This window comes from Cyprinus carpio, chromosome B15, assembly GCF_018340385.1.
Source record: "Cyprinus carpio isolate SPL01 chromosome B15, ASM1834038v1, whole genome shotgun sequence".
Lineage (NCBI taxonomy): Eukaryota > Metazoa > Chordata > Actinopteri > Cypriniformes > Cyprinidae > Cyprinus > Cyprinus carpio.
This window is the reverse complement of record NC_056611.1, coordinates 250,426-277,178: the sequence shown is the minus strand read 5'-3', so window position 1 is coordinate 277,178 and position 26,753 is coordinate 250,426. Positions and strand designations below refer to the sequence as shown.

Below are 26,753 nucleotides of genomic sequence, written 5' to 3'. Positions count from 1 at the left end.
ACTACTCCGGTGAGCCAACTTTCTGCAGAACTTTCCTTAAGTGTTCCATGCACTTTGCCTTACAGCCCCGCACCTTCGCCACCGAGGAATCGAAGGTTGCGTTCACGCTGACTCTACTTTCCGGCAAGGCCGCCTTATGGGGGACGGCGGTGTGGGAGAACCAAGTGTTGCGCCTCGTTCCATACCCTCTCGGAGGAGATGAGAAGGGTCTTCGATCGAGCCGCGGTCGACAGGGAAGCCGGCCACCAGCTCTCAGACCTACATCAAGGGACCTCCTCTGTCACGGATTACTCCATCCAGTTCCGCACCCTGGCGGCCGCGTGACAGTGGAACGAGGCGGCGCAGTGGGATCGATTCCTGCATGGGCTGGCCGACCGTGTTCAAGAGGAGATCTACCTCCTCGAGCTGCCCCCCACACTCAACGGTCTCATCGACCTAGCCCTACGAGTTGATGCCCGGATTAATCGTCTGGGCCGACACACCAGTCCTACACCGCCATCCCATCTCCCCGGAGAGGGGCCGCTCGAGTCGAGAGAACGCGGTCGTTCCCGTCGACGACCACGAACCCATGCAGGTGGGTAGAGCTCGGCTGTCCCGGAAGGAGAGAGAGCGGCGGAGGTCCCAAGGACTATGCTTGTACTGTGGAGGCTCTGGACATACCCAGTGGTGGACGAAGTACACAAATCAAGTACTTGAGTAAAAGTACAGATATGTATAATAAAATATTACTCCAGTAAAAGTAAAAGTACTCCTTTTTCAATTTTACTCGAGTGAAAGTAGAAAAGTACTTGATTTTTTAAGTACTTAAGTAAAAAAGTACTGACAGATTTATTTAGCAATTTTATATAGACTACCTAATTAAATTTTATATTAGCACATATTTCATATAATCCTATTTTTCATAATCCTACTGCTCAAACTACCTGGAATTTTCCCAAAATAACCACTATATGGAGTCACAATATATATGTGTTGTTGATATGGACTACGTTGATGAGAGTGATGTAGTAATGTTCACTGTGTAGCTTACACTGTGATGTGATTTAGATGAGAGAGATCTGTTATGTTGGAGTGGAAAACCAGTCATAAGGGTCAATTTTTCAAAATTGAGATTTACGCATCATCTGAAAGCTGAATAAATAATCTCTCCATTGATGTATGGTTTTTTTAGGAGGACAATATTTGTCTGAGATACAACTATTTGAAAATCTGGAATCCGAGGGTGCAAAAAAATCTAAATATTGAGAAAATCATCTTTAAAGTTGTTCAAATGAAGTTCTTACCAATGCATATTACTAATCATATTATTAAGTTTTGTTATGTTTTGATTTGTTTATGTTAGGAATATCTTCATGGAACATGATCTTTACTTAATATCCTAATGATTCTTGGCATAAAAAAGTGTTCCTGTGGCTCAGTGGTAGAGCATTGTGTTAGCAACACAAAAGGTCATGGGTTTGATTCCCAGAGAACACACATACTGTTAAAAAATGTATATCCTGAATGCGCTGTAAATTGCTTTGGATAAAAGTGCCTAAAAATGCATAAATATAAATAAAAGGAAAATTTATAATTTTGAATCATACAATGTATTTTTGGCCTTTGCTACAAATATACCCCAGCGACTTAAGACTGGTTTTGTGCTCCAGGGTCACATTTGACCATCAGATTTTTACCAGCAAGAAAAAAAAGTGTTTTAAAACTTGTTGTTTTGCAGAACATCATAGTTATATATGACTGGTGTATGAGGTCTGGAGTTTGGGGTATGATTTTAGGGATAATATTTTATTGTATTTTTATTTTTATTTTTTTATTGTTTGTTTCTTTTTTGTGGTTTGTATGTGGTCCTGGCCAAATCACTTCCCACTTTGATAATTACTGTAGTTACTATGTTCGAACATCATATCCTTTCTTTTTCCCCCAGATGTAATCGATATAGGTGGTTGAATAAAAATATTTGGACTTTATATCTAAAAATGACCTCAACTTGGCACCAGCAAGCTTGTTAGCTAGACAGTTAGCATCAGCTAACAATATTTACTTATTTTCAGTATGGTTATGAATAAACAATCATATCTGTCTACTTGGGTGGTTAATCCAAACAATATAAAAATTTACACTGTTGATAAACTATAAAAACAGACATTACATAGGGCATGCATTTTAATAAATCTGTTAACATTACGGAAGCGGGGAATTTGAACGTGTAGGAGTTATTTTCGTTAATCTGTGTTATTTTAATGGTTCCATTTTTTCGTTGTTTTTTATTTTTATTTTTTTTTACCTACGAGTCACTTATGCTGTAAATAGATCACCCTTTACAGCAGATTTAGTTCACAAACAACTGACAGTTTTGACCTAAATATGTTTTTCAGTTACAATAATTAATCCTAAAATTCGACATTAGTGAGTTATATTTAGCAGCTTCAGTCGTGCGCGTGCTCACAAATTCTCTGGGTTCTTATTTGTGAATTGAGTTCACTAGAGACTCGCACTAAATGGCGCGGGAAGGGGGGGTGCTGCGGGGGCTGCAGCCCCCCCGTCATAGCATCAGCCCCACCTGGTGGGGGGGCTGTGGATTAACCTACTATTGTACTTAAAAAACGTGAAAAAAAAATAAAAAAAAAATAAAAACAGACATAACAATGTGTGTATTGTGGGATTAAGATATAGTGTATAAGATATAAACTAATGATTAATTATTTTAATATTTCTGTGTTCGCTGCAAAGACGATGCGGACTCGCCATGAACGCCAGAGAGAAATGCACATTTCATATGGATTAGGCCTACATATTCAGAGAGTAGCCTATTTCTTTTCGTTTTGAATATTTTCGTTTAAAAGTAGACATTTTTAAGCTTTCTATAATAGATAGCCTATATTTCTCAAAAACTGTCTGTGAGGCCACACAAGCTGAGTTTCTGCGCCCTCCAGTTCACGTGCAATACAAGTGATGTGCCGGCACCTTATTACATTGTATGCTAATATATTTGCTGTTTATTAAATACAGGCAATGGGTTGATAAAATATTGATCAAAATTAAGATACAATTTGATACAAACGAAAAATCTTTTAAACAGAGTCTTTCTACAAAACAAAACTCAATAAAAGTGGTCAAAATCATTGTCTTACCAACTCCATGTTTCATAGGCTATTGCGCATGATGTATCATATCTTTCTCATGCTGCATGCTCACTTTCATAATAAACATTGATTAAATAAATAAAAAAAATACCATTAGCCTATAATATTTAAATAAATATGGAAACCAAATATGTTTTCTTTAATGGCTACAACACATAGCCTAAACAGTACAGAGATGTTTTTTTTTTTATTATTTTGTTTTATTTTTTTTTTTTTATTAAAACATCAAAGTACAAGTACATCAAGTACAATTTTTGTGTATAAAACAGTAACAATCACGCCAGGGGGAGAAGACTAGTAGAGAAATTTCATGTCGTCAGTCACAACATAATGACGTCACATATTTTCCAACCCAGCCCTCAGCCACCCCCCCATGAAACAGCTTCCAGCGCGGCCTGCTCGCACTAAAACGGTTCATTTGAATCAGTGAGTTGTCGACTCTAGAACAGCTGCAATCGGATCATTATAATTCGTGAATGAATCGTTTGGTGTGATTTGAGAACCTATTTAAAAGGTCCATTGAAAAGGTTCATTTAGTTCTTGAACCAGACACCGCTTCTGCGTCTCGGAGCATGTGAAATATTATAAGGAGTAATGATATGTTTTATGAAATGTAGTGAAGTAAAAAGTACAATCTTATGCTTTGGAATGTAGTGAAGTAAAAAGTAAAAAGTTACTGCAAAATAAAGCTACTCCAGTAAAGTACAGATACTTGAAAAATGTACTTAAGTACAGTAACGAAGTAAAGCTACTCCGTTACTGACCACCACTGGAGCATACCATCTATTCCTGCCCAGTAAAAGAGCCAGCCCGGTAGAAAGGATGAGGCTACTATCGGGTGGGATCTCCGCTGGGAAGTCCTCAACAAAACATCCTCGACTCTCCTTCCGGTGAAACTGCGGTGGGGGAATCACACACACGACTGTTCACGCCCTTCTGGACTCGGATCCACCCGAAGGTAATTTCATCGATTCACTCCTTGCACGTCACCTGAACATTCCTGTCCGGCCTGTGTCTCTTCCCATCCAGGTCAACGCACTCAACGGCCAGGAACTGCCTCACGTCACCCATTACACTGAACCCATCACTCTGCTCACTTCAGGCAATCATTGCGAACCATATCCCTTTTTCCTCATGGACTCCCCTGTAGCTCCCACTGTCTTAGGTCACCCCTGGTTAATGAAACATAATCCACAAGTGGATTGGGGTTCCAACACTGTCACATTGTGGAGTGAATAGTTGTCATGAGTCTTGTCTGGTTTCTGCTTGTCCTGTTGTCCCTGTCTCTGTTTTGCAGAGAGAGAACATGGTATTATCAAACGTGCCCGAAGAGTACCTGGACCTGAAGGAAGTGTTCAGTAAGTCCCGTGCTGCTTCTCTGCCTCCGCATCGTCCCTACGACTGTGCCATGGACTTAGTGCCAGAGAAGTCTCCGCCTAAAGGCAAGTTATACTCTCTTTCTATTCCAGAGAGGGAGGCCATGGAGAAATACAGTTCTGATTCCTTGGCCTCTGGGTTCATCCACCCTTCCTCTTCTCCAGCGGGGGTGGGGTTCTTTTTTGTGGGTAAGAAGGATGGATCTCTGCGACCTTGTATTGACTACCGAGAGCTGAACAACATTACGATAAAAAACACCTATCCGTTACCACTCATGTCTTCAGCTTTTGAGAGGTTACAGGGAGCATCCGTATTCACAAAAATTGGATTACGTAATGCTTATCATTTGGTCCGCATCAGGAAGGGGGATGAATGGAAAACCGCCTTTAATACCCCTAGAGGGCACTTTGAATACTTGGTGATGCCGTTCAGGCTCTCCAACTCGCCCGGGGTTTTCCAAGCACTCGTTAATGACGTGTTGAGAGATATGGTAGATCAGTTTATATATGTTTACCTGGATGACATACGGATTTTTTCTTCATCTCTCCAGGAACACGTTCAACACGTCAGACGAGTGCTCCAGAGGTTACTTGAGAATGGTCTTTTTGTCAAGGCGGAGAAAAGAAAATGCGTATTCCATGCACAGTCTGTTCCCTTCCTAGGGTATATCGTCTCGTCCGAGGGAATATTTATGGACGCTGACAAAGTTAAGGCTGTGATAGATTGGCCATCTCCAGATTCCCGTAAGGCCCTACAGTGGTTTCTGGGGTTCGCCAATTTCTATCGGCGGTTTTATTCGCAATTTCAGCCAACTAGCCTCACCTCTGACGGCCTTGAACTCTCCCAGTACTCTGTTCAGGTGGTCGGCCGCAGCGGAGACTGCGTTCACTAACCTCAAGAGCCGCTTCGTTCGGCTCCCATTCTTGTGGCCCCTGACCCCACACGGCAGTTCGTGGTGGAGGTCGACGCATCAGAGGTGGGGGGGGTAGGAGCAGTGTTGTCCCAACGTGCTGCCTCGGACGATAAGGTACATCTTTGCGCGTTTTTTTTCCCATCGTTTATCTCCTGCTGAACGCAATTATGACATTGGTAACAGAGAGTTGTTGGCCGTCAAATTAGCTTTAGAGGAGTGGCGTCACTGGCTGGAAGGCTTAGGGGTACCTTTCATGGTTTGGACCGATCATAAGAACTTAGAATAAATTAGAACTGCCAAAAAGACTCAATTCCAGGCAGGCTCGGTGGGCACTTTTTTTCGGTCACTTTGATTTTACCTTGTCGTACCGCCCGGGTTCCAAAAATGTAAAACCCGATTCTTTATCACGTCTTTTTGATCCCTCCGCCCGCCCAGTGACTCCCGAGTGTCTTTTACCTGAGAGAGTAGTGGTCTCAGCACTCGTATAGGAGGTCGAGTCGAAGGTCAAGACGGCCTTAGAAGGGCTAACGCCTCCGCCCGGTTGTCCACCGAAGAGTGTCAGAGTGCCGGAGGAGTTAAGGTCCGAAGTCATTCAGTGGGGTCATTGCTCTAACGTTGCTTGTCATCCAGTGGATAAGTCGAACTAATGGGTTGGTTAAACAACGATTCTGGTGGCCACTTATGGCTCGTGACGTCCGCGATTTTGTGTTGGCTTGCTCAGTTTGCACCAGTGGTAAGTCATCTAATCGACCTCCTGATGGGCTCCTTCAACCGCTGTCTGTCCCTTCGAGACCATGGTCCCACATCGCTCTAGATTTTTTACCGCCCTCCCGCCCTATAATGGCATGACAGCGTTTTGACCATAGTGGACCGGTTCTCGAAGGCGGCACATTTCATTCCCTTGCCCAAATTACCGACAGCCAAGGAGACAGCGGTCACTGTCCTAGATCATGTCTTTCGGCTTCATGGCCTCCCGGTAGATGTGGTTTCTGATTGGGGATCTCAATTTATATCCAAATTTTGGAAAGAGTTTTGCAAATTGCTAGGACCGTCAGTTAGCTTGTCTTCGGGTTATCATCCCCAGAGTAACGGACAGTCTGAGCGAGCCAACCAAGATTTAGAGAGGACGTTGCGATGTTTGGTCTCCAAGAATCCTTCTTCCTGGAGTCAACAACTCTCTATGGTGGAGTACGCTCACAATTCGTTACCAGTGTCAGCAACGGGCCTTTCTCCGTTCCAATGCAGTTTAGGTTACCAGCCACCAATTTTTTCCCAGTCTGGAATCTGAAGTCGCGGTCCCCTCCGCTCACGCGTTTGTCCAGAGGTGCCACCGCACCTGGACCAGAGCCCGCGAGACTCTGCTCCGGATGAGGGAGCGCACTAAGGCCAAGGCCGATCGCCACCGGTCAAAGCCTCCCGTTTACGTCGTGGGTCAAAAAGTGTGGCTTTCTACCAATAACATTCCTCTGCGATCCGTATCTAACAAGTTAGCTCCCAAATTTATTGGCCCGTTTACTATTACCAAGATCATTAGTCCGGTGACAGTCCGCCTAAAACTACCTCCAGCGTACAGGAGGATACACCCCGCCTTTCATGTGTCCAAATTTAAACCCGTGTTTTATGCACGTATTAATCCACCTACTCCGGTTCCCCTGCCGCCGCGTCTCGTAGATGGGGAACCGACCTATTCGGTTAATCGCATTCTGGACTCGAGGCGGAGGGGGCGAGGATTCCAGTACTTGGTGGACTGGGAAGGTTACGGTCCGGAGGAGAGGAGTTGGGTACCTGCTAGGGACATATTGGATCACTCCCTTATTGATGATTACAATCAGCAGGTAGGACCTTCTGGGAACTCCAGGAGGCGTTCTTAGAGGGGGGGGTACTGTCACGGTTGGTAAACCGTGATCTCTGGGTTTTGCACTTTGTGGTGAAATCTGTGTGTTTCGCGTCTGCACTGATTAGCTTGTGGGCGTCTCCGTTAATTGTCATCAGCAGCAGCTGTCACTCATTACCCTCTCCCTATATATATGGCTTGTCTCACGTCTTGTGTTTGTGAGAGCGTTGTTTCATGTTTGGTAACTGGTTTTTGCGTCTGTGTTGTTCTGCGTTTGATGTCCGTGTCTTCCCCCGGAACCTCATCCACTCATCGCACCTTCACAAGCATCACCACTTACCTTTGGCTCGATTCCCCGCAGTTCCTGTGCCATCCTCTCCTGCTGCCAACTCACCATCACCATCTGGATTACTCACCGTCTCCCACCATCTTGGATTGTCGTCTTCCCAGCGTTGTTTGTATTTTGTTTGATTTTGTTTGTTTTGTTTGGTCTTCATTAAACTGTTTCATACCTGCACTTGTTTCCAGCTTCTCCTTCACCCAGTCGTCACATTTATATTGTTAGAAAAGATTTATATTTTGAATAAATGCTGTTCTTTTTAACTTTTTATTCATCAAAGAATCCTGAAAAAAAGTATCACAGTTTCCAAAAAAAATATTTGGCAGCACAACTGTTGGCAACTTTGATAATTCTAATAATAAATCATCATATTAGAATGATTTCTGAAGGATCATGTGACACTTTATGAGTAATGGCTGATGGAAATTCAGCTTTGCATCACAGAAATAAAGTATATTTTAAAGGATATTTGAATAGAAACCATTAATTTATATTGTAATAAACATTTGCAAGATTATGATTTTTTCTGTATTTTTGAAAAAAAATGGAGCCTTGATGAGCATTAGTGTGCGTGTGTGTGTGTGTGTGTGTGTGTGTGTGTATGTGTGTGTGTGTGTGTATAGCCTATATATATATATATATATATATATATATATATATATATATATATATATATTATATATATATATATATATAATATATATATATCCAAAGCCGATGGATTCCCCAGGTTTGTGTACTCCTCTGTATCTTTATATGCTGTTTTGGCAAAAAAAAAAAAAAAGGTGATGGGCCTTTGAAATTCTGAACTTTAATGATACTAATATAATATGTATTCATCAAAAATGACAGTAAGGATTCAATAGCCAATTTTAAATAATTTAAATCATAATTGACATGTAGCTAACGTTGAATGAGCAATGCTAAATCCCCCCCCCCCCTTCATATATTATGGAAGAAAAAAAATCACCTACTATATAAGGGTCAAAATTTAACTATAATTAAATATAAAAGTAAATAAATTGTATTATTTACAAATTACAATTGTAGCTCTAGACAGTTACCTATGGCTATGACTTTATTAATACAGTTGTCTAATTGATTTTTATAGTCTCAAGCATTCAGAAATCATACCAAAAAAAAATAAAAAAAATAAGTAGTTTTACTATGATAAAACCATGGTTTGTTTTTTTGTAAGGGTTGTGATGTCCACATGTTTCTGTTGAAGAAATTATAGAGGCTGTGTCATCATATAGCAAAAAGCTGGCCCAAAAATGAAAGATTAAGTGAATATTTGAATTAAATGTTTGGCCAACAAGGATTTGATCCTCCTGTAAGTGTAACAGCCAGCAATAACCAGGCCTTTGGCTCCCTTTGCAGGCATTGTAATAATGTGTAATGTACATAGATTGTTTATTTTTTATTAGCCTACATTATGTATTTTAACAAGCCTTATTAACCAATCAATATTGCCTCATTGCTTTTATATAATGCATTTTAAGTCATTTTAAATGGTATTGTTGGCTTAGGTCTGTTTTTATAACCACACACACACAAAAAAAATTCTTTTCTTAATACTTCTTTGTAAATTATTATTTGAAGTAACAAAAAACATGGTTAATTTGCAGTTACCATGGCTAAAAATAACGATACGCTTTGGTGCAGTACATGGTGTAAGATCTCGCGAGAGTTTCCTCGGTGGTGCGACGAGAGTCTGCGAGATTTGCGCGTCCGCCATCTCTTGGAGCGAGAAAAGTAGCAGAACGCGAAGCGCCTGTCAACAAGTCCGAAGAGTGAGACTCATAAAGAAGGTCAAGCGGGGCTCAGCGCTGCCTCTTTTTACCTGTTCCCGTCTTTTGTCAGAGAAGACTTTCATGTGAAAGGGAGACAACGGCGGGGAATAAGCCAGACATGTCAAACCTCAGCAAAGGGGGGACTAAAAAAGACACCAAGATGAGAGGATACGAGCCTTTCCGTGAGTATGAGCGCTCCGAGCCGGCGACACCGTCACTCGAGCTCCGGGGATCCGAGCGGACAGGCCCGTGCGAACACATCCCCTTCACACCGCCTCTGTTGTTCACACAAATCCCACTAATAGTCAAAGAACCATCACGAGGGAAGCGTCACTTTGGTCTGGGGTTAGGAGCTCTTGCGTTGTTTTTATCTCAAGCTAATGAAACAAGTTAGCGAGCCTGCTAACGTTAGGTGGCTAACCTGTTTAACAGCAGCAGATGATCACAAAATAATCACGCAGTGACCCAAATACTCTGGTTTTATTGCATAAGCTTATTCGATCAACAGTAAATGTGTCACTAATCAAAACATTTGTTCTAGTATCGTTGTTTTGGGAGGTCGGTTTGTCTGTGACGAGGGGTTTGCGTCATGTATGTAACGTTACAGTTTGGATGTGGTATGACGTGATACGCACTTCTTAACGTACTGCCTGCGAAAGAAGCTTGTTCAGTAGCACTAATGCTGCTGTAATGTTTGATGTGGATATGTGTACAGGTGCCTCGATCTAAACAGTCATACACTGTAAACCCAAATGCACTGAGATTCGCCCGTCAGCTGTAAGATCATGAATATTAATGAGCGTGACGTCACATGATGGGGTATTTGTGCGAAAATGATGAATCATTCCTGCCATCAGGCAGCTCCTGTTCAGAAACACATCTGTCCGAGCTGCATGTCCACATGATTTCACGTGACAGCTTTATGTCAAGACAGTTTTTATGTCAAAAGAGTGCTGTATGATCAAACAAATACAGAAGGATGATGTATATTTTCTTAGAGCTAGCTAGCTTGGATCCTGAAAGTTCACTCAGGTGTCTTTGTGGAGTATGTCTTTTTTAGCGTGGCTTGGTGCGATGTCTGATTTAGGTTAGATTGATAATCTAACCAGTCTAACCAGTCCAAGGTTATGCTGAGCCACAGTGAAAGCCTCTTTATACCAAGAATGATAACTGTAATTATGACTATAATGCTTTAATAACCATTCATACCAACAGTAAAATCTATATTGGCATCCACATCAGCGCACAATGACATTCTGTCTGTTTGCATGCGCTCCAGTTTTGTCTTCTGCTGCTTTAAATGCTTGAGCTCTTTAAAGCAGAATGGATTCTGATTTGCTGTCGATGTGTTTATTGTTCATTAGCAGTAAAAAATAAATCAAAGTGTCATTACGCTTGTGTTGTGTGGACTTCCCTGCTCTTATAGAATTGGTAAGATCATTAAAACTGTATAGTTATCATTATAGATATCGTTCTTGGAGTGAACGGCCTTAAAGGGATAGTTCACCCTAATGGTAAAGTTTTATCTTCATTTACTCACCCTTGCATCGTTTCAAACCAGTATGACTCTTTGCGGAACATAAAAAGACATTTAGAGGAATATTGGTAACCAAACTGCTGCTGGTAGCCATTGACTTTCACAGAATGGAGAGAAAATAAAATAAAATATAGAAGTTAATGTCTCCCAGCAACTGTTTGGTTATCAAATATCTTCTCTTGTGCTCAACAAAAGAATGAAATTCATACAGATTTGGAACAACATGACGGTGAGTTTTCATTTTTGGGTGAACTGTCTCTTTAAAAGGAAGGGTAAAAGAGTGCATAGCATTTGTATTTGGTAACCCTCACCTTTTCCCTTAACGGTTTCCCCTCTTCTCTCGGCTTCATCTCAGATGACCATGGACGAGAAGTATGTCAACAACATCTGGGACCTCTTGAAAAATGCCATCCAGGAGATTCAGAGGAAGAACAACAGTGGGCTGAGCTTCGAGGAGCTCTACAGGAACGCCTACACCATGGTCCTGCACAAGCACGGAGAGAAGCTTTACACGGGCCTCAGGGAGGTGGTCACAGAACATCTCATCAACAAAGTAAGAGCCAGACGTCTCAGCCGTGTCTCTTCTCCACGGTGAGGGTGACGGGGTCTAACCTGGAACCCTTCTGTTGGCAGACCTCCCTGATCCAGATCTGGCACGAGAAACGATGCATGTACATGTGCTTTCATGCGTTTGGTAGATGCTTTTTTGTTTGAAGTATCCAGAGAATCATATCCTGTGAGCTTGACGATGCTAATGCCAAAGCTCTGCTGTTTAGCTACTGGAAGATCTGACACCAGTTCAGTGAAAATGAGTAGAAAGTAATGTTTGGAGGAGATAAACACCATCTCGTATCAACATGAATGTTCAGCACACAAATCTACTCAGATTTTCTCGTGCAGTTTGTCTGTTTAGACCAATGTGAAAAAAAGTTCACAGCTTTTTTTGTTTCCGATGCACTGATGTATTGGCCGATAAAAGCAATCATCAGCAGCACTATTGGAAAGTCGTTTAAATCAGCTGATGATCAGAGCCTATTATATCCTGCTCCTGCAGACTCCATGTTGAATTTAGGTAATAATAATGCAGTAAAAACACATTAATGCAAATCTCCCTTCTTTAAAAAAAAATGCACTGTTAACCAGAGCATGTGACGCTCCGCTACGTTTTCCGCCTCTATGGACGTGCGCTCCACTCAGTCGCTCAACCGCCCAAGCAAGCGCTTGTTAATATTCCGCTCACGCTCGCCGTAAACCAATTCTCGCTCAGATCCCGCTCCGACATAAAATTGCTCTAGTAGGCCTAATTGTTTACTGTTTGTACCGAAATTCTTGGATAATTGTATACAATTTTTCATGCTGAGTTGCTGATAAATAGCAATTATCATGTTTCAAAAACGAAATTCTTACATTCTTCTTAATTGTATTATTAAAATGTATTAATATATTAACCTAACCTTAGCAGCACATACCTAAAATGCAAAAACTGAAAAAGTGTATTTGATTTTCGTTAACTTTTATTTCCGTGAAAATAGGCTAGCTGCCGTTGTTGTGCAATAGAACATTCAAAACAGGTTCATTAAAACAAACGCACACACACGAGATGAAATATGCCTAGATCTTTTCTTTATTTCTAACATTGTTTTTCGAGAGGTCACGTTTTTATAACATAGGGCTGTATGTTATTATGCTTCATATCTTTCATAACTAATTAAAATAGCCTAACTAAACGGTAATATATTATCTTTCATAACTAATTAAATAACTAAAAACGATAATATAATAAACAAATCTATTTCATGTTAAGCATAGATTAATCCTTTTAAACTAATTAAGTAATCTAATACTTAATTCGTGGCCATAATTTAGACTAAATGAAAAAAATAATTCTTAATTCGTCGCTTCAATGTAGGCTAGTCCTAGCATAAAACAGAATAGCCTATTCTAAATTCGTGGCCGTGATTTTGTCTGCATGTTATGATCGGGGCTCCGTACAACCGAATACTAACCTTAGCCTACCTGTTTATTTGTTTTTTATGGTAGCTCACCTTTTGCTGCACCATGTTTGCGTGGCACATCCTTGTGCTTTCTGGCAATGTGTCGCTTCAGATTCCAGTATGAATCTTTACTAACTTTAACAGCGTCCCCGCACTCCCTCTCAGTTTCTTCTCCCTGCTCATTCTTAACTTTGATTTTTACTTTACGTATATGTACAGTACAGACCAAAAGTTTGGAAACATTACTATTTTTAATGTTTTTGAAAGAAGTCTTCTTCTGCTCATCAAGCCTGCATTTATTTGTTCAAAAATACAGAAAAAACAGTAATATTGTGAAATATTATTACAACTTAAAATAAGAAGTTTTTCTATTTGAATATACTTAAAAAAAAAAATAAATTTATTCCTGTGATGCAAAGCTGAATTTTCAGCATCATTACTCCAGCCTTCAGTGTCACATGTAACATCCAGTCTATCACATGATCATTTAGAAATCATTCTAATATTCTGATTTATTATGAGTGTTGGAAACAGTTTCTGCTGTCTAATATATTTGATGAATAAAAGCTTAAAAAGAACTGCATTTATTCAAAAAAAAAAGTATTCTAATAATATATATTCTAATAATATATTTTCTTTACTATCACTTTTTATCATTTAACACATTCTTGCTGAATAAAAGTATTGATTTATTTAAAAAAAAAGAAAAAAAAAAAAAAAGTTACTGACCCCAAATTACTGACCAGTAGTGTATATTGTTATTACAAAATATTTATATTTTAAAAACATAGCTTCTTTTTTTTTTTTTTTTTTTTCACTTTTTATTCATCAAAGTATCCTAAAAAAGTATCACATGTTTCTGAAAAAATATTAAGCAGCAGAACTGTTTCCAACTTTGATAATGAATCATCATATTAGAATGATTTCTAAAGGATCATGTGATAATGATCCTAAAAATTCAGCTTTGCATCACAGAAATAAATGATCATTTAAAGTATAATAAATTTAAAAAAACAATTATTTTAAATTGTAATAATATATCACAATATTAAATTTTTTCTGTATTTTTGATCAAATAAATGCAGGCTTGATGAGCAGAAGAAACTTCTTTCAAAAACATTAAAAATAGTAATGTTTCCAAACTTTTGGTCTGTACTGTATAAGGCTTGCAACTTCGTTGAATATCTATCTGGACTCCATAACTGCTTCTACTATTCTCGACCGCTCTCAACATGCTCTGCTGTTAACACAGGTTTTTTTCCCTTTTGCTAACATTCTGTTAAGAAACACAAGTCTCCGCTTTCAAATTCGACCCGTTTTATCATGAAAATCAAACAATAAATGCTGTTTTGAAGCTCTTAAATGTGGAGTGACGGATGGCTTTAGCTGCTTCAGTTCAAGTAGCATCATCTCTTTCACTTTAATAAAAGTTATAGCGCACAATAAATGTGAATGAATAGCCGAAGTTATGTTGAGAGATAGTAAACTACTGAGATACATCGTGCCTCAAGTAATCACTCAATTAGTGTTTCAACAATTAAAACAGCTTGTGAACAGTAAGCCACTTAACGTTACATTTACCTCAAGAAAAATATGCAGTGTTCTCAGTTAGTTAGTTAGCTATAAAAGGGAAACACTAGAGAGGAGCTTATTTTCTGTGAATTATTTGTGTATGTTTGAGTACATCTGACACATAAGTGTTATGTTTTAAGTGGGTTCGATATGTGATGTTCACCGCACCGCATATGAGACGAGTGCTTCATTAACTGATTACACAGAGTTGTGCTTCTACTTGCTGGCTTGGTATGAATTAGCAGGAAGCCTTGTTTATCCTGTACTTATGTCCAGTTTTTGTCTGTTTAAAGGTACGAGACGATGTGTTAAACTCCCTGAACAACAACTTTCTGCAAACACTGAATCAAGCCTGGAATGACCACCAGACAGCTATGGTGATGATCAGAGACATCTTGATGTACATGGTGGGTCCTTATGACGATCCTTCATTGCATGTTGATTGATTTCGTCTTGATGATACTTCTTCGTGAGTGGTAGCTTATTACAGAGCTTGCAAGGCATTGCTGTGTTGATGAACCTCAATCATTCTGGGGTGTGTTTCCCAAAAGCAACTGTTGCCGCTAGTTCAGTCTTTACCAAGAGTTCAGTGGAACAAATGACTCACAGACGATGCTTTTGGGAAATGCAGCCCTGGTTCAAGTTCTAATCCCCATTTACAATGGTGGCCAAAATTATTAGAAGACTAGTATTTCACAATTATTACAATTAATGGCTAAAGGATTGTTTGGAAATGTAAACTGATATTTCCTACTGACACACTACAGCAAAAGATAGAAATAACTGACTTGAAACCAGTTTTATACTAGTGTCTAATAATTTTGTCCGTCACTGCTGGAGAATTGGAGGTCAGTGAGTGTATTTTATTTTATTTTATTTTGTGTATTTTACAAAACACTGTAAACAGTTTTGAAGGGTGCCTTGCAAACACCTTAATTAGCAAGCCAAAGATGACAATATTAATTGCATTCATTTTAAGTTATTAAATTGATGCAGTTATGTGCTGCTGCATATGTGTATTATTACTAGGAAAATGCTTTTGAAAACAAACTTGGATGATAGATGGTACTATGGGGCTATTTTTGCTGTGCAATAGCTTATAATTAATTATTTAATTATATTAATTATTAATAATTCTGATGCATCAGTAAAGGTTTTTAGAAAACCATTAAGTGATTTTTAATGAAGTGATTAGGCAAGAGATTTCTTTGCAGCACAAATGTTGTAACTTTAACCCTTACATAAGTATTTATAATAGCATTTCACGATCATTTCTGGTACAACTAAGTGATTGAGAAGCAGTTGCTATAGCTACAACATCAGCCACAATAAACTAAATATATAACTGAACACTGTTTTTTAAACAACTTTCATCTTTACTACAGCTGTACTGCGATATTTGGGTGATGGAGATTACTAAGGAGCATCCTAAAATTTGAATGTTTTCTGTAAATGTCTGCACACTGAACCCAGATATGGCTCCAGAGGCTGTGCAAAATCCTGCTGAAGGAAAAAAATCTGTTTTTTCTTCTGGATAGTTGTGTGTTATGTTTCCAACCAAACTGAGAGTTGCTTGGAAGAGCTTTACCTTCTGCATCAGCTTGATTCTCCTCTGCCTCTCTCCCCTTCTGTTTTTGTTCAGGACCGGGTGTATGTTCAGCAGAATAACGTAGAGAACGTCTATAATCTAGGTCTCATCATCTTCAGAGACCAGGTGGTTCGTTACGGCTGCATTCGGGACCATCTGAAGCAGACCTTACTCGACATGATTGCCCGTGAGAGGAAAGGGGAGGTGGTGGACAGGTGGGCGTCAGTGTTTTGTTTGAGTAGCGTCAAACATATAGACCATGCAGAAAACTGTGCGAGTCATCATAATATGACCTTTTTTGTTGCCACAATTTATTTTTAATTAGTGCTGTCAAATGATTAATTGCGATTAATCGCATCCAAGATAAAAGTTTTTGTTTGCATAATATATGTGTGTGTGTACTGTGTATATTAATTATGTATATATAAATTCAAACACATGCATGTATATATTTCAGTGTATGTATGTGTGTATATATATATGTACACATATACACACACACAGAACACACCATTTATTTTGTATGTGATTAATTGTTTGACAGCACTATTTTTAATGTATCAACCCCTCTCTTTGCTAATGTGCACACAATAATGCCTCCTTGTTTTTCTTTTAGTTTTTTTTCTCAATTCCTTTTGTTAAATCCTTTGATTTAAATTCATGAGCCTCATAAGTTTCCACTTTTCTGCTCCGTTGTTTGTGCAAACACATCAGTACATGACCCCTCTGGCTAGGACGACCTGAGTTTGGGGTGTACAAAATACCAAGACATTCTGCTTAAAGAAAAATAGGTAATATGTCACTGTAATGTCAAACTTATGGTATTAAAAGTCAAACTAGCCAGTGACATACTTATAGAAATTAAAAAGGTCCACATTTAATTGTACGAAATCATTTATTTCTTTTTATGTTTTTATTTTTGATGAATTAAATCAAGAGACAGTGGTGTTTGTTTTCGTTTAAAGGATAGTTTACTAAAACATGAAGTTGCTGTCATCAGTTGCCCACTCTCATTTCGGTCCAAACCTGTAGGACTGAATTATTTCCGTGAAACATAACAGAAGATCTTTTGAGGAATGTATTTTTTGCCTGTACGATGGAAGTCAATGGCAACCAAAACGGTTTTGTTACCAACATTCTTCAGAAGATCTTTTATGTTCCACTGAAGTAAGAATACATTTTTAGAATAAAAGTATATGATGACAGAATCTCCACTATGCCTTTAAAATGACTTTATGCATAAAGCAAAGAATAATAACTAATTACCAGTTTTATTACCATTTCATTGGCCCAATTATAAGTTTGTCTTAAAAAATACATTGTGGGTTGTTGTTATGTTTTTGCTCAGCAGCAACAGAAAAATACTGAATAACCAGCGGATATTACCTCTGATCAATGTGTTAAATGTTGGTTAACTTTAAGCCTTTCTGAACATATACGATTATTACAAGAAATTGATTTTAATACAATATACAAATATAAAAAACAAGCATCTAATTCTACACTGCATTCGAATTTAAGGCTCATTCAAAGAGATGAGGGAGATCTTACCACAGTCTGCAACACATTACAATATAAACACCATAAAATAACCACTGTCATAATTCCTCAGCAGGAGATCATAAGAGGTCTGTTGGTGTAAATGCACAGTATTCATTGATCATGAAGCGGCGAGACTGTAGACACCATGACAGCGCTGCATCTTAATTAGCCTTTTTCACAAAAATGGGAAATTAGGTCAGCGCAGGGTAAAGTTAGTTCCGTTACAAGTCTGTGCATATTATATTAGTATGCACTTTTTATGCCCTTATTAAATGCAATGAGGAAAGTAGCTGCAGTTTTCTTGGTGTGTATTGTAATGAGTGCTTGTCTTCATTCAGGGGTGCCATTCGTAACGCTTGTCAGATGCTGATGATTTTGGGCTTGGAAGGACGGTCCGTCTATGAAGAGGATTTCGAGGCCCCATTCTTAGAAATGTCTGCTGAATTCTTTCAGGTTTGTTACACTTTATTGCATTATTATTTCATATTATATCATATACAGTACAGACCAAAAGTTTGGAACGATTACTATTTTTAATGTTTTTGAAAGAAGTCTCTTCTGCTCATCAATCCTGCATTTATTTGATCAAAAATACAGAAAAAACAGTAATATTGTGATATATTATTACAATTTAAAATAATTGTTTTTAAATTTATTATACTTTAAATTATCATTTATTTCTGTGATGCAAAGCTGAATTTTTAGGATCATTATCACATGATCCTTTAGAAATCATTCTAATATGATGATTCATTATCAAAGTTGGAAACAGTTCTGCTGCTTAATATTTTTTCAGAACATGTGATGCTTTTTTAGTATACTTTGATGAATAAAAAGTAAAAAAAAAAAAAAATGAATATATGTTTTAAAATATAAATATTTTGTAATAACAATATACACTACTGGTCAGTAATTTTTTTCCTTTCTTTTTTTTAAATAAAATCAATACTTTTATTCAGCAAGGATGTGTTAAATTGATAAAAAGTGATGGTAAAGAAAAATATATTATTAATATATATATTATATTTTTTTTTTTTATTTTTGAAAATGCAGTTCTTTTTAACCTTTTATTCATCAAATATATTAGACAGCAGAACTGTTTCCAACACTCATAATAAATCAGAATATTAGAATGATTTCTAAATGATCATGTGATAGACTGGATGTTACATGTGACACTGAAGGCTGGAGTAATGATGCTGAAAATTCAGCTTTGCATCACAGGAATAAATTATTTTTTTAAAGTATATTCAAATAGAAAACTATTATTTTAAGTTGTAATAATATTTCACAATATTACTGTTTTTTCTGTATTTTTGCTCAAATAAATGCAGGCTTGATGAGCAGAAGAGACTTCTTTCAAAAACATTAAAAATAGTAATGTTTCCAAACTTTTGGTCTGTACTGTAGTTTGTAGTTGGTATCACAGTGAATGTGTATCTTAGCATTTTAAAGTGTCTGCTTATGAGTGAGATCATTTACGCACTATTATGTTGTTCCAAACCTGTGTAAGGTAAGCTCTTTCTTTATTTCTTTCTTAACTGAACTGAATGTTGAATTGAGCAGACTTTAATGTGAAGACTCCTCAAAAGTATTTTGAAAACAGTCGGTTTAGAATGACATAAGTGTGAGAAAAATAATGACTGAATATGTAATGATTTCTTCATTAATGTGATGTTTTCTGTTTGTTTCTCATTATGCTTTAACCCTGTTAATTTGTTTTGATTGTATTCATCTTTCTCAGATGGAAAGTCAGAAGTTTTTAGCTGAGAACAGTGCGAGCGTGTACATAAAGAAAGTGGAGGCACGGATAAACGAGGAAATAGAGCGAGTGATACACTGTCTGGATAAAACGACGGAGGAGCCGATTGTGAAGGTGGTGGAGAGAGAGCTGATCTCCAAACACATGAAGACCATCGTAGAGATGGAGAACTCGGGCCTGGTGCACATGCTCAAGAATGGGAAGACAGAAGGTGCGCTGTCCTCATCTCAGTCATTCATTATTACTGTTGTATTACATCACTGCTAAAGATTAGTGAATGAGAAGGTCCTCTTTTAAAGTTAACTGTTGGTTTTGTTGCCATTTTTTATGATTTTTGTGTATGTTTTCTGTGTTTTTTATGTTTTTTTTGAAGATTTTGGATGATTAATTTTATTGAATTTGATTATTACGAAAAATGTTTTTAACTAGTCATCTTACAAACTTAACTTGCAACATGATTCAGGTAGCATTCTCTTTATTAAAGATCTGGTTAAAGAAAGATCTGTTCCAAGTGCAGCACACACAACGTTCAACATAGTGCGAATGTAAAACAAATTCACTGCTTAAATATCTTTGCAGAAAATATGCATGAAATATGAAGACAAGTATTGTCCAAACTTGCCTAAAACATAACTCATATGTGTCCCTGGAGCACAAAAGCAGTCTTAAGTCTCTGGGGTATATTTGTAGCAATAGACAACAATACATTGTATGGGTCAAAATTATATATTTTTCTTTTATGCCAAAAATCATTAGGATATTAAGTAAAGATCATGTTCCATGAGGATATTTTGTAAATGTCCTGCTGTAAATATATCAAAACTTAATTTAATTTTTGATTAGTAATATGCATTGCTAAGAAACTCATTTGAACAACTTTAAAGATGATTTTCTCAATATTTAGATTTTTTTTGCTCCCTCAGATTCCAGATTTTCAAATAGTTGTATCTCAGACAAATATTGTCCTCCTAACAAACCGTACATCAATGGAGAGATTATTTATTCAGCTTTCAGATGATGCATAAATCTCAATTTCAAAAAATTGACCCTTATGACTAGTTTTGTGGTCCAGGGTCACATATGTTCAGAAGTAATACAAAATATGAAAAAATGCTAAATATTTGTGAACATGCTCTTGAAGGACGCATTTGGACGTTGTGCTCACATTTCATGTCTTTTTCTAAAAATGTGGCGATCAAGTTAAAAGAAACGCCGCTCGCGTCTCATAATTTTTCCTGCATCTTGTTTTTCAGTGCTTAAAATAATAAAGATAATACTTAATTAATCAAATTGTCCAGCCCTAGTTTGAAAGTGACTTCTGTGTGAGCACTGCTTCATACATCACTGCTCTGTTCACAGTGGACCTAATGTGACCGCACTCTTACACTAGGCAGAACACTACATACATGACCAGTCACGTTATTGTATTCATAGTTGTGACTGTGCAGAAACACATTTTTGAAAGAAGTGTCTGTGCAGATTAATGGTCGAAAGAATTTTGATTAATCACAAGCAAAGAAAAAAGCAAACTGGAACATTTAATGAGCTTGAATTAAATCTTAAATAGAAGATTAATAGAAAATGGACATCAGTGGTTCGGAAGCTTCTATGATATGATCGAGATAATATCCATGCTTGTGTGTGCAGATCTGGCCTGCATGTACAAGCTGTTCAGCAGAGTGCCGAACGGCCTGAAGACCATGTGCGAGTGTATGAGCTCCTATCTGAGGGAGCAGGGCAAAGCTCTGGTGTCTGAGGAAGGAGAAGGCAAGAACCCCGTTGACTACATCCAGGTAACAGAGATAACATCTAACTCAAGGACACGTGAGATGTGGGGAAGACCTTTATATCCAAACCTCCCTCTTTCTCTCATCCTTCCTTAGGGTCTTCTGGATCTGAAGTCACGGTTTGATCGCTTCTTGCAAGAGTCCTTTAACAACGACCGTTTATTCAAGCAGACCATTGCAGGGGACTTCGAGTATTTCTTGAACCTGAACTCTCGTTCGCCCGAGTATCTCTCGCTCTTCATTGACGACAAGCTGAAGAAAGGAGTGAAAGGAGTGAGTCCGTTTCTCTAGTCGCATGATTAGTGGAAGCTTTCCAATATAGGAATCATGACTTTATAGAAATCGTGAAATCCTTAAATCCTAAAATGAATCCTGTGGATGACTGAAAAAGAAAGGATGTGTTTTGCTAACCATTATTAGTAGTTAAAACACTAAATATTCCATACGTCATTTCTACAACCTTTGTCCATTAGTGCATAGGAGTTTTATGTATAGGAAGTCAGGAGTTTTTCTCTTGTTTGTCTGTGCTTCAGCTGACGGAGCAGGAGGTGGAGTCGATCTTGGATAAAGCCATGGTGCTGTTCAGGTTCATGCAGGAGAAGGACGTGTTCGAGCGCTACTACAAGCAGCACCTGGCCAGAAGACTCCTCACCAACAAGAGCGTGTCTGACGACTCGGAGAAAAACATGATCTCGAAGCTCAAGGCAAGATCTGCTGCTGTACAGAGCGGAGGCTCGGCGTGCCCTAACACTGTGTGTGTCTCACGTGACGTTTCTCCTTCCACAGACGGAGTGTGGCTGTCAGTTCACATCTAAACTGGAAGGCATGTTCAGGGACATGAGCATCTCAAACACAACCATGGATGAGTTTCGGCAGCACCTCACGTCGACAGGGGTGAGATGCAGATGAATAAACGCCTCGCTTGTGTTTGTGTCTGTAGTGATTACAGTGGATTGAGATCGAATGGGGTTTTCTTCTTAGGTGTCTTTAGGTGGCGTCGACCTCATAGTGAGGGTGCTAACGACGGGATACTGGCCGACCCAGTCAGCGACTCCCAAATGTAACATCCCCCCTTCACCAAGACATGCTTTCGAGGTCTTTAGAAGGTGTTGATTGCTGTATTTTGCAGTAGCTTTGTTCCGGTTTTTAACTCATTTGGCAAGAACTTTGACTTTGAGAAGTTTTGTGTGTGTGTTCACGGCCACTTAACTCTTTCATTGCAGATTTTATTTAGCCAAGCACAGCGGTAGGCAGCTCACATTACAGCATCACATGGGTTCAGCAGACCTCAATGCCACCTTCTACGGGCCAGTCAAAAAGGTAACAAGCAGTCACTAACAGTCCAAAGGATTTAGTTGTTTTATAATCTAAGCTGTGATAATTTGATTTGCGTCGTCTTCAGGAGGATGGCTCAGATATGGTCGGCGGGGCTCAGGTCACAGGCTGTAATGCCAGGAAGCACATCCTGCAGGTTTCCACATTCCAGATGACAATCCTCATGCTTTTCAACAACCGAGAGAAGTCCACATTCGAGGTACTGCACTCCTGCCACATTTTGCAATGCTCGGGCAATTTCTCTGCTTTAGAAAAACATGTACAGTACAGGTCAAAAGTTTGGAAACATTACTATTTTTAATGTTTTTGAAAGAAGTCTCTTCTGCTCATCAAGCCTGCATTTATTTGATCAAAAATACAGAAAAAACAGGAATAGTTGTGAAAATATTATTACAATTTAAAATAATAGGTTTCTATTTGAATATACTTTAAAAAAAATAATTTATTCCTGTGATGCAAAGCTGAATTTTCAGCATTCATTACTTATTCCTTTGGTGCTAAGATGTATTTTCCAGTCTATCACATGATCATTTAGAAATCATTCTAATATTCTGATTTATTAGGTACTGCACTCCTGCCACATTTTGTAAAGCTCGGGCATTTCTCTATTTTAGAAAAAGATGTACGTGTTCGTAAAATATAAGCAATAGTTTTAGTGCGAACAACTCGTGAGATTACAATATAATAATTACTTGGTTAACTGGTTTCAGTGCTGAAAGGTCTTTGTTAATGTATTCAAAGTTGCATACTTTACATGTGCTGCACATGTTTTGTACCATTTTTATCCATGTTTTTAGAATTTATAAAATGTGATAAATAAGATGTGATTGTAGTCTTTAAAGATCCAAAAGGTAGTGCTTGAAAAGTCTTTGAAAGTCCTAAAATTTCATTTTAAACTATCTTTACAAACACTCATAAATTTATAATGAAAATGAATGCACAAGATTAAGTTTAAAGGGAGGAATAATAACTGAGAGCTCTGTTCAGAAACATCCCTCAACTCACTATATTTACAAGGCACAGCTAAACGTGACATGCATTATAACAGGTTTATGTAAATGTAGTTTTGAGTTTGCTTCAGTTATACACTGGGTGGTACCCTTTCAAAAGGTACTAATATGTTTCGTTTAGGTACTGATATGCAGTCTTTAGGGGTAAATAAGGTTTAAAGGTGTACCTTTTCAAAGGGACTGACCGCCCCAGTGACAGCTTTTGTATAATGTTTTTTTTCTATTATGTTCAATGGCTATAATTACTCATAAAAAATGTATGCACTGGTTCCAGAATAGACGACCGTTGTACTGGCCTTCACTCATAGTGCTTATTAATCAGCCTCTACATTGAATTAAGTGGCATTGCTGTACTTCTCCCACATGTCCGTGTTGTTTTCCTCTTGCTCTTGGCAGGAGATCCAGCAGGAGACGGATATCCCGGAGAGAGAGCTGGTGCGGGCGCTGCAGTCTCTGGCCTGTGGAAAGCCCACGCAGCGAGTCCTCACCAAAGAACCCAAGTCTAAAGAGATCGAGAGCGGCCACGTCTTCACTGTCAACGACCAGTTCACCTCCAGACTGCACAGAGTCAAGATTCAAACAGGTAACGGTCAGCAAGCCAAGATGAGATGTTCAGCAAAACCCATACGAATACAATTTTCCTTTCATCTTTGAAATACTCGAAATAACAGTGTTGTCTATTTTGATGTATATTAAAATTGTATTTATTATTGTAACTGTAAAGCTCCATCACGTGTCACATGATCCTACAAAAATCATTCTAGAGGGTTCAAATAACAGCTTTTACATTTACGACTCACTCTCTTTGCATTGGATTACAATAGCAAAATATATAATAAAAGATGGGTTTGAGAAGCAATTAATTTGGATTATGCTCATATGAAATGCATGTGCTGTTTAAATACAGACAGCAGACAGACTGTGATGTCTGCAGTGTTGAACTTGCTTCTCCGGTGTCCTGCTCTTCTGATTATCCAGAATGCAGCGTCTCATGTTCATGTTGCACCCTCTATCGTTCAAGTGTGAATTTACTTCTTTTTTTTTTTTTAATCTTGGTGTTAAAGGACAATTTATTGACTGTTTTTGTTACAAATAGATTCAGATTCAGCATTGGCCATAACCATCTGTTAATTATTGTTGCTGGCGCATCCCTTTATTTATATATACTGTTAAATGACAAAAATTGCAAGATCTTTGTTACATACATTTTTGCTTATAAATGTCACATTATGACTCCATATTGTGGTTTTCCTCACAAATACAGTATTTCAGGATAATAAGTATCGTTATACACAGTTATACACGTTTAGACGTACACTCATGCTATTTTTCAACAGTTCTGCGAGTTAAAGTGTTTTTTTGTAACCTGTGTGTCACATCTCTGCAGTTGCAGCCAAGCAGGGAGAATCAGACCCCGAGAGGAAGGAGACGCGACAGAAAGTGGATGATGACAGGAAACACGAGATTGAGGCGGCTATCGTTCGGATCATGAAGTCCAGAAAGAAGATGCAGCACAATGTTTTAGTAGCAGAGGTGTGGAGACTTTTTGTGGAAATGGTTTAAATATCCAAAAAATGTTCAGCCACGCTTGAACATGTTATTTGAGAATCTTTTTCCTGTTTCTTTGAACAATTGTTTATAGAGCTTCAGATTGATTATGCGTGTTTTTGCCTTTAGGTAACCCAGCAGCTGAAGGCGCGATTCCTTCCCAGTCCTGTGGTCATTAAAAAGCGTATTGAAGGACTTATCGAGAGAGAATACTTGGCAAGAACACCAGAAGATCGCAAAGTGTACACATACGTAGCATGAGCAAGGAGCAGAATTAAATCTGGCATGAGAGAGCGAGTGAGTGTGAGTGAGCGAGCGAGCATTGTTTTGGGACTTTGTTACACACCTCACATGGGATATTATTTTATTTTATGCATTTTTTTTGCCTTTGTTGTCATTCATACTGGGAATAAACTGAGAAGAAACCTCTCATCTTTTAATGAACTTGTTTTAAATCGTTCTTTTCGATTCCCATGACGTGTTCCACTGGATTAGATTCAACACTTTTACAGAAGGTCTTGGTCTTTATGAGGGAAGTTATTTTTGTGTCTCTTCACAATCCTACAACCGAGTTAATACAGTAAGCCACACAGTTTCCCAGCATTGGATATCATTATGACCATTCATATCATGAAATACCTTCGGAGTTATTTTCTTATATCTGTGTAAGTGTGTTTGTGTCTGTGGCACCTGATTTGGATGTACAGGTTCTCGCCATCAGTGCTTTACCTGTAAGGTTGTCAAATGTGTATCTGAGTAGGGGTGTAGCGTTTGGTTCAAAGCATGCTTTTACTGAAGCCAGATGGAGTAACACTTACGCAGCATATAAAATGGTGGTTTGGCTGTCTTTTTCCCTTGCCCTTTTTTTTTTTTCATGTCTAACATGGCCAATTGTAAAAGATGACTTAAATGCGTTTTATTTTGATGGGTCCTTTGAAAGCAGTTTAAACGGGGTTGGGGCGCAGTTTGTGTTTTTTCAGCATTATTATATTTCAATGTGTATAAATTGTAAAATAATTGTTATTGTACTCAATGCTGAAGTGAACTGTACAGGGCCTTGTTTTCATCATTAAATGTAGAAAAATACAGGGGGGAAAAACAATAAAAGGATTGGCCGTTTTGGGTCAGACTTTTTGTCTTGTTCTGATTTCCTCAGTGGAGGATCCTGGTAGGTAGGACATCAAATGTAATAGCAATGTGAAATTATACATATCAACTGAACTCTTTTATAATGCTTTTTATTGACATATATAAGCATTGAGCAATGTATGTACATACACAGCACAATAGATATGGTAAATGACATCTCAAAGTGCACGCTTGACACAAAAGAGCCAACAAGGTTTGTTCCCTTTCGAAGGGGACCTTGCACTGTGCCCTTTAGAGGACACTATGGGGAATGGCTCCTGCATGACCAGTGTCTAAATACGACAATCAACTTGATGTTGGTGGGCGACAGCCTTTGATGTTCCTACTAGTGCAACTGTGAGTATAAAGGGGCACCTATAGAACACATCATGCTCTTCTTTGGCTTCAGGAGCCATCTGTTTGTGGTGTGTCTAGGCAAGCAGCTATGGATATTTCTAGTGCTAAGTGTTTCAGGAAGTGTTCATCTGTCCATGGATGAGAAGAATGCATGCTGAATGCATGCATTGCAATGTTTTTCTTTAAAGAAGCT

The 26,753-nt window shown here is 38.4% G+C and overlaps 1 protein-coding gene across 1 annotated transcript; it reads left to right on the top strand.

Moving 5' to 3' along the window:
• Positions 1 to 11,269: 11,269 nt before the first annotated feature.
• LOC109059504 (cullin-3-like) lies at positions 11,270 to 26,204 on the top strand. The gene is made up of 15 exons (XM_042738883.1): positions 11,270 to 11,490; positions 14,797 to 14,910; positions 16,146 to 16,306; positions 17,972 to 18,086; positions 19,378 to 19,606; positions 21,043 to 21,188; positions 21,279 to 21,455; positions 21,716 to 21,886; positions 21,969 to 22,076; positions 22,164 to 22,288; positions 22,406 to 22,502; positions 22,585 to 22,716; positions 23,924 to 24,110; positions 24,915 to 25,060; positions 25,205 to 26,204. The coding sequence occupies exons 1-15, from the start codon at positions 11,293 to 11,295 to the stop codon at positions 25,334 to 25,336; spliced, it is 2,238 nt and encodes a 745-aa protein (XP_042594817.1). The 5' UTR covers positions 11,270 to 11,292; the 3' UTR covers positions 25,337 to 26,204.
• Positions 26,205 to 26,753: the final 549 nt, after the last annotated feature.

Excerpts from the sequence above, each read along its gene's own strand:
- LOC109059504 (XM_042738883.1), top strand. The coding sequence starts at position 11,293 with ATGACCATGGACGAGAAGTATGTCAACAACATCTGGGACCTCTTGAAA. Across the intron at positions 11,491-14,796 it reads CAGAACATCTCATCAACAAA|GTACGAGACGATGTGTTAAA; the intron begins GTAAGAGCCAGA and ends GTCTGTTTAAAG. Across the intron at positions 19,607-21,042 it reads CAAGAATGGGAAGACAGAAG|ATCTGGCCTGCATGTACAAG; the intron begins GTGCGCTGTCCT and ends TTGTGTGTGCAG.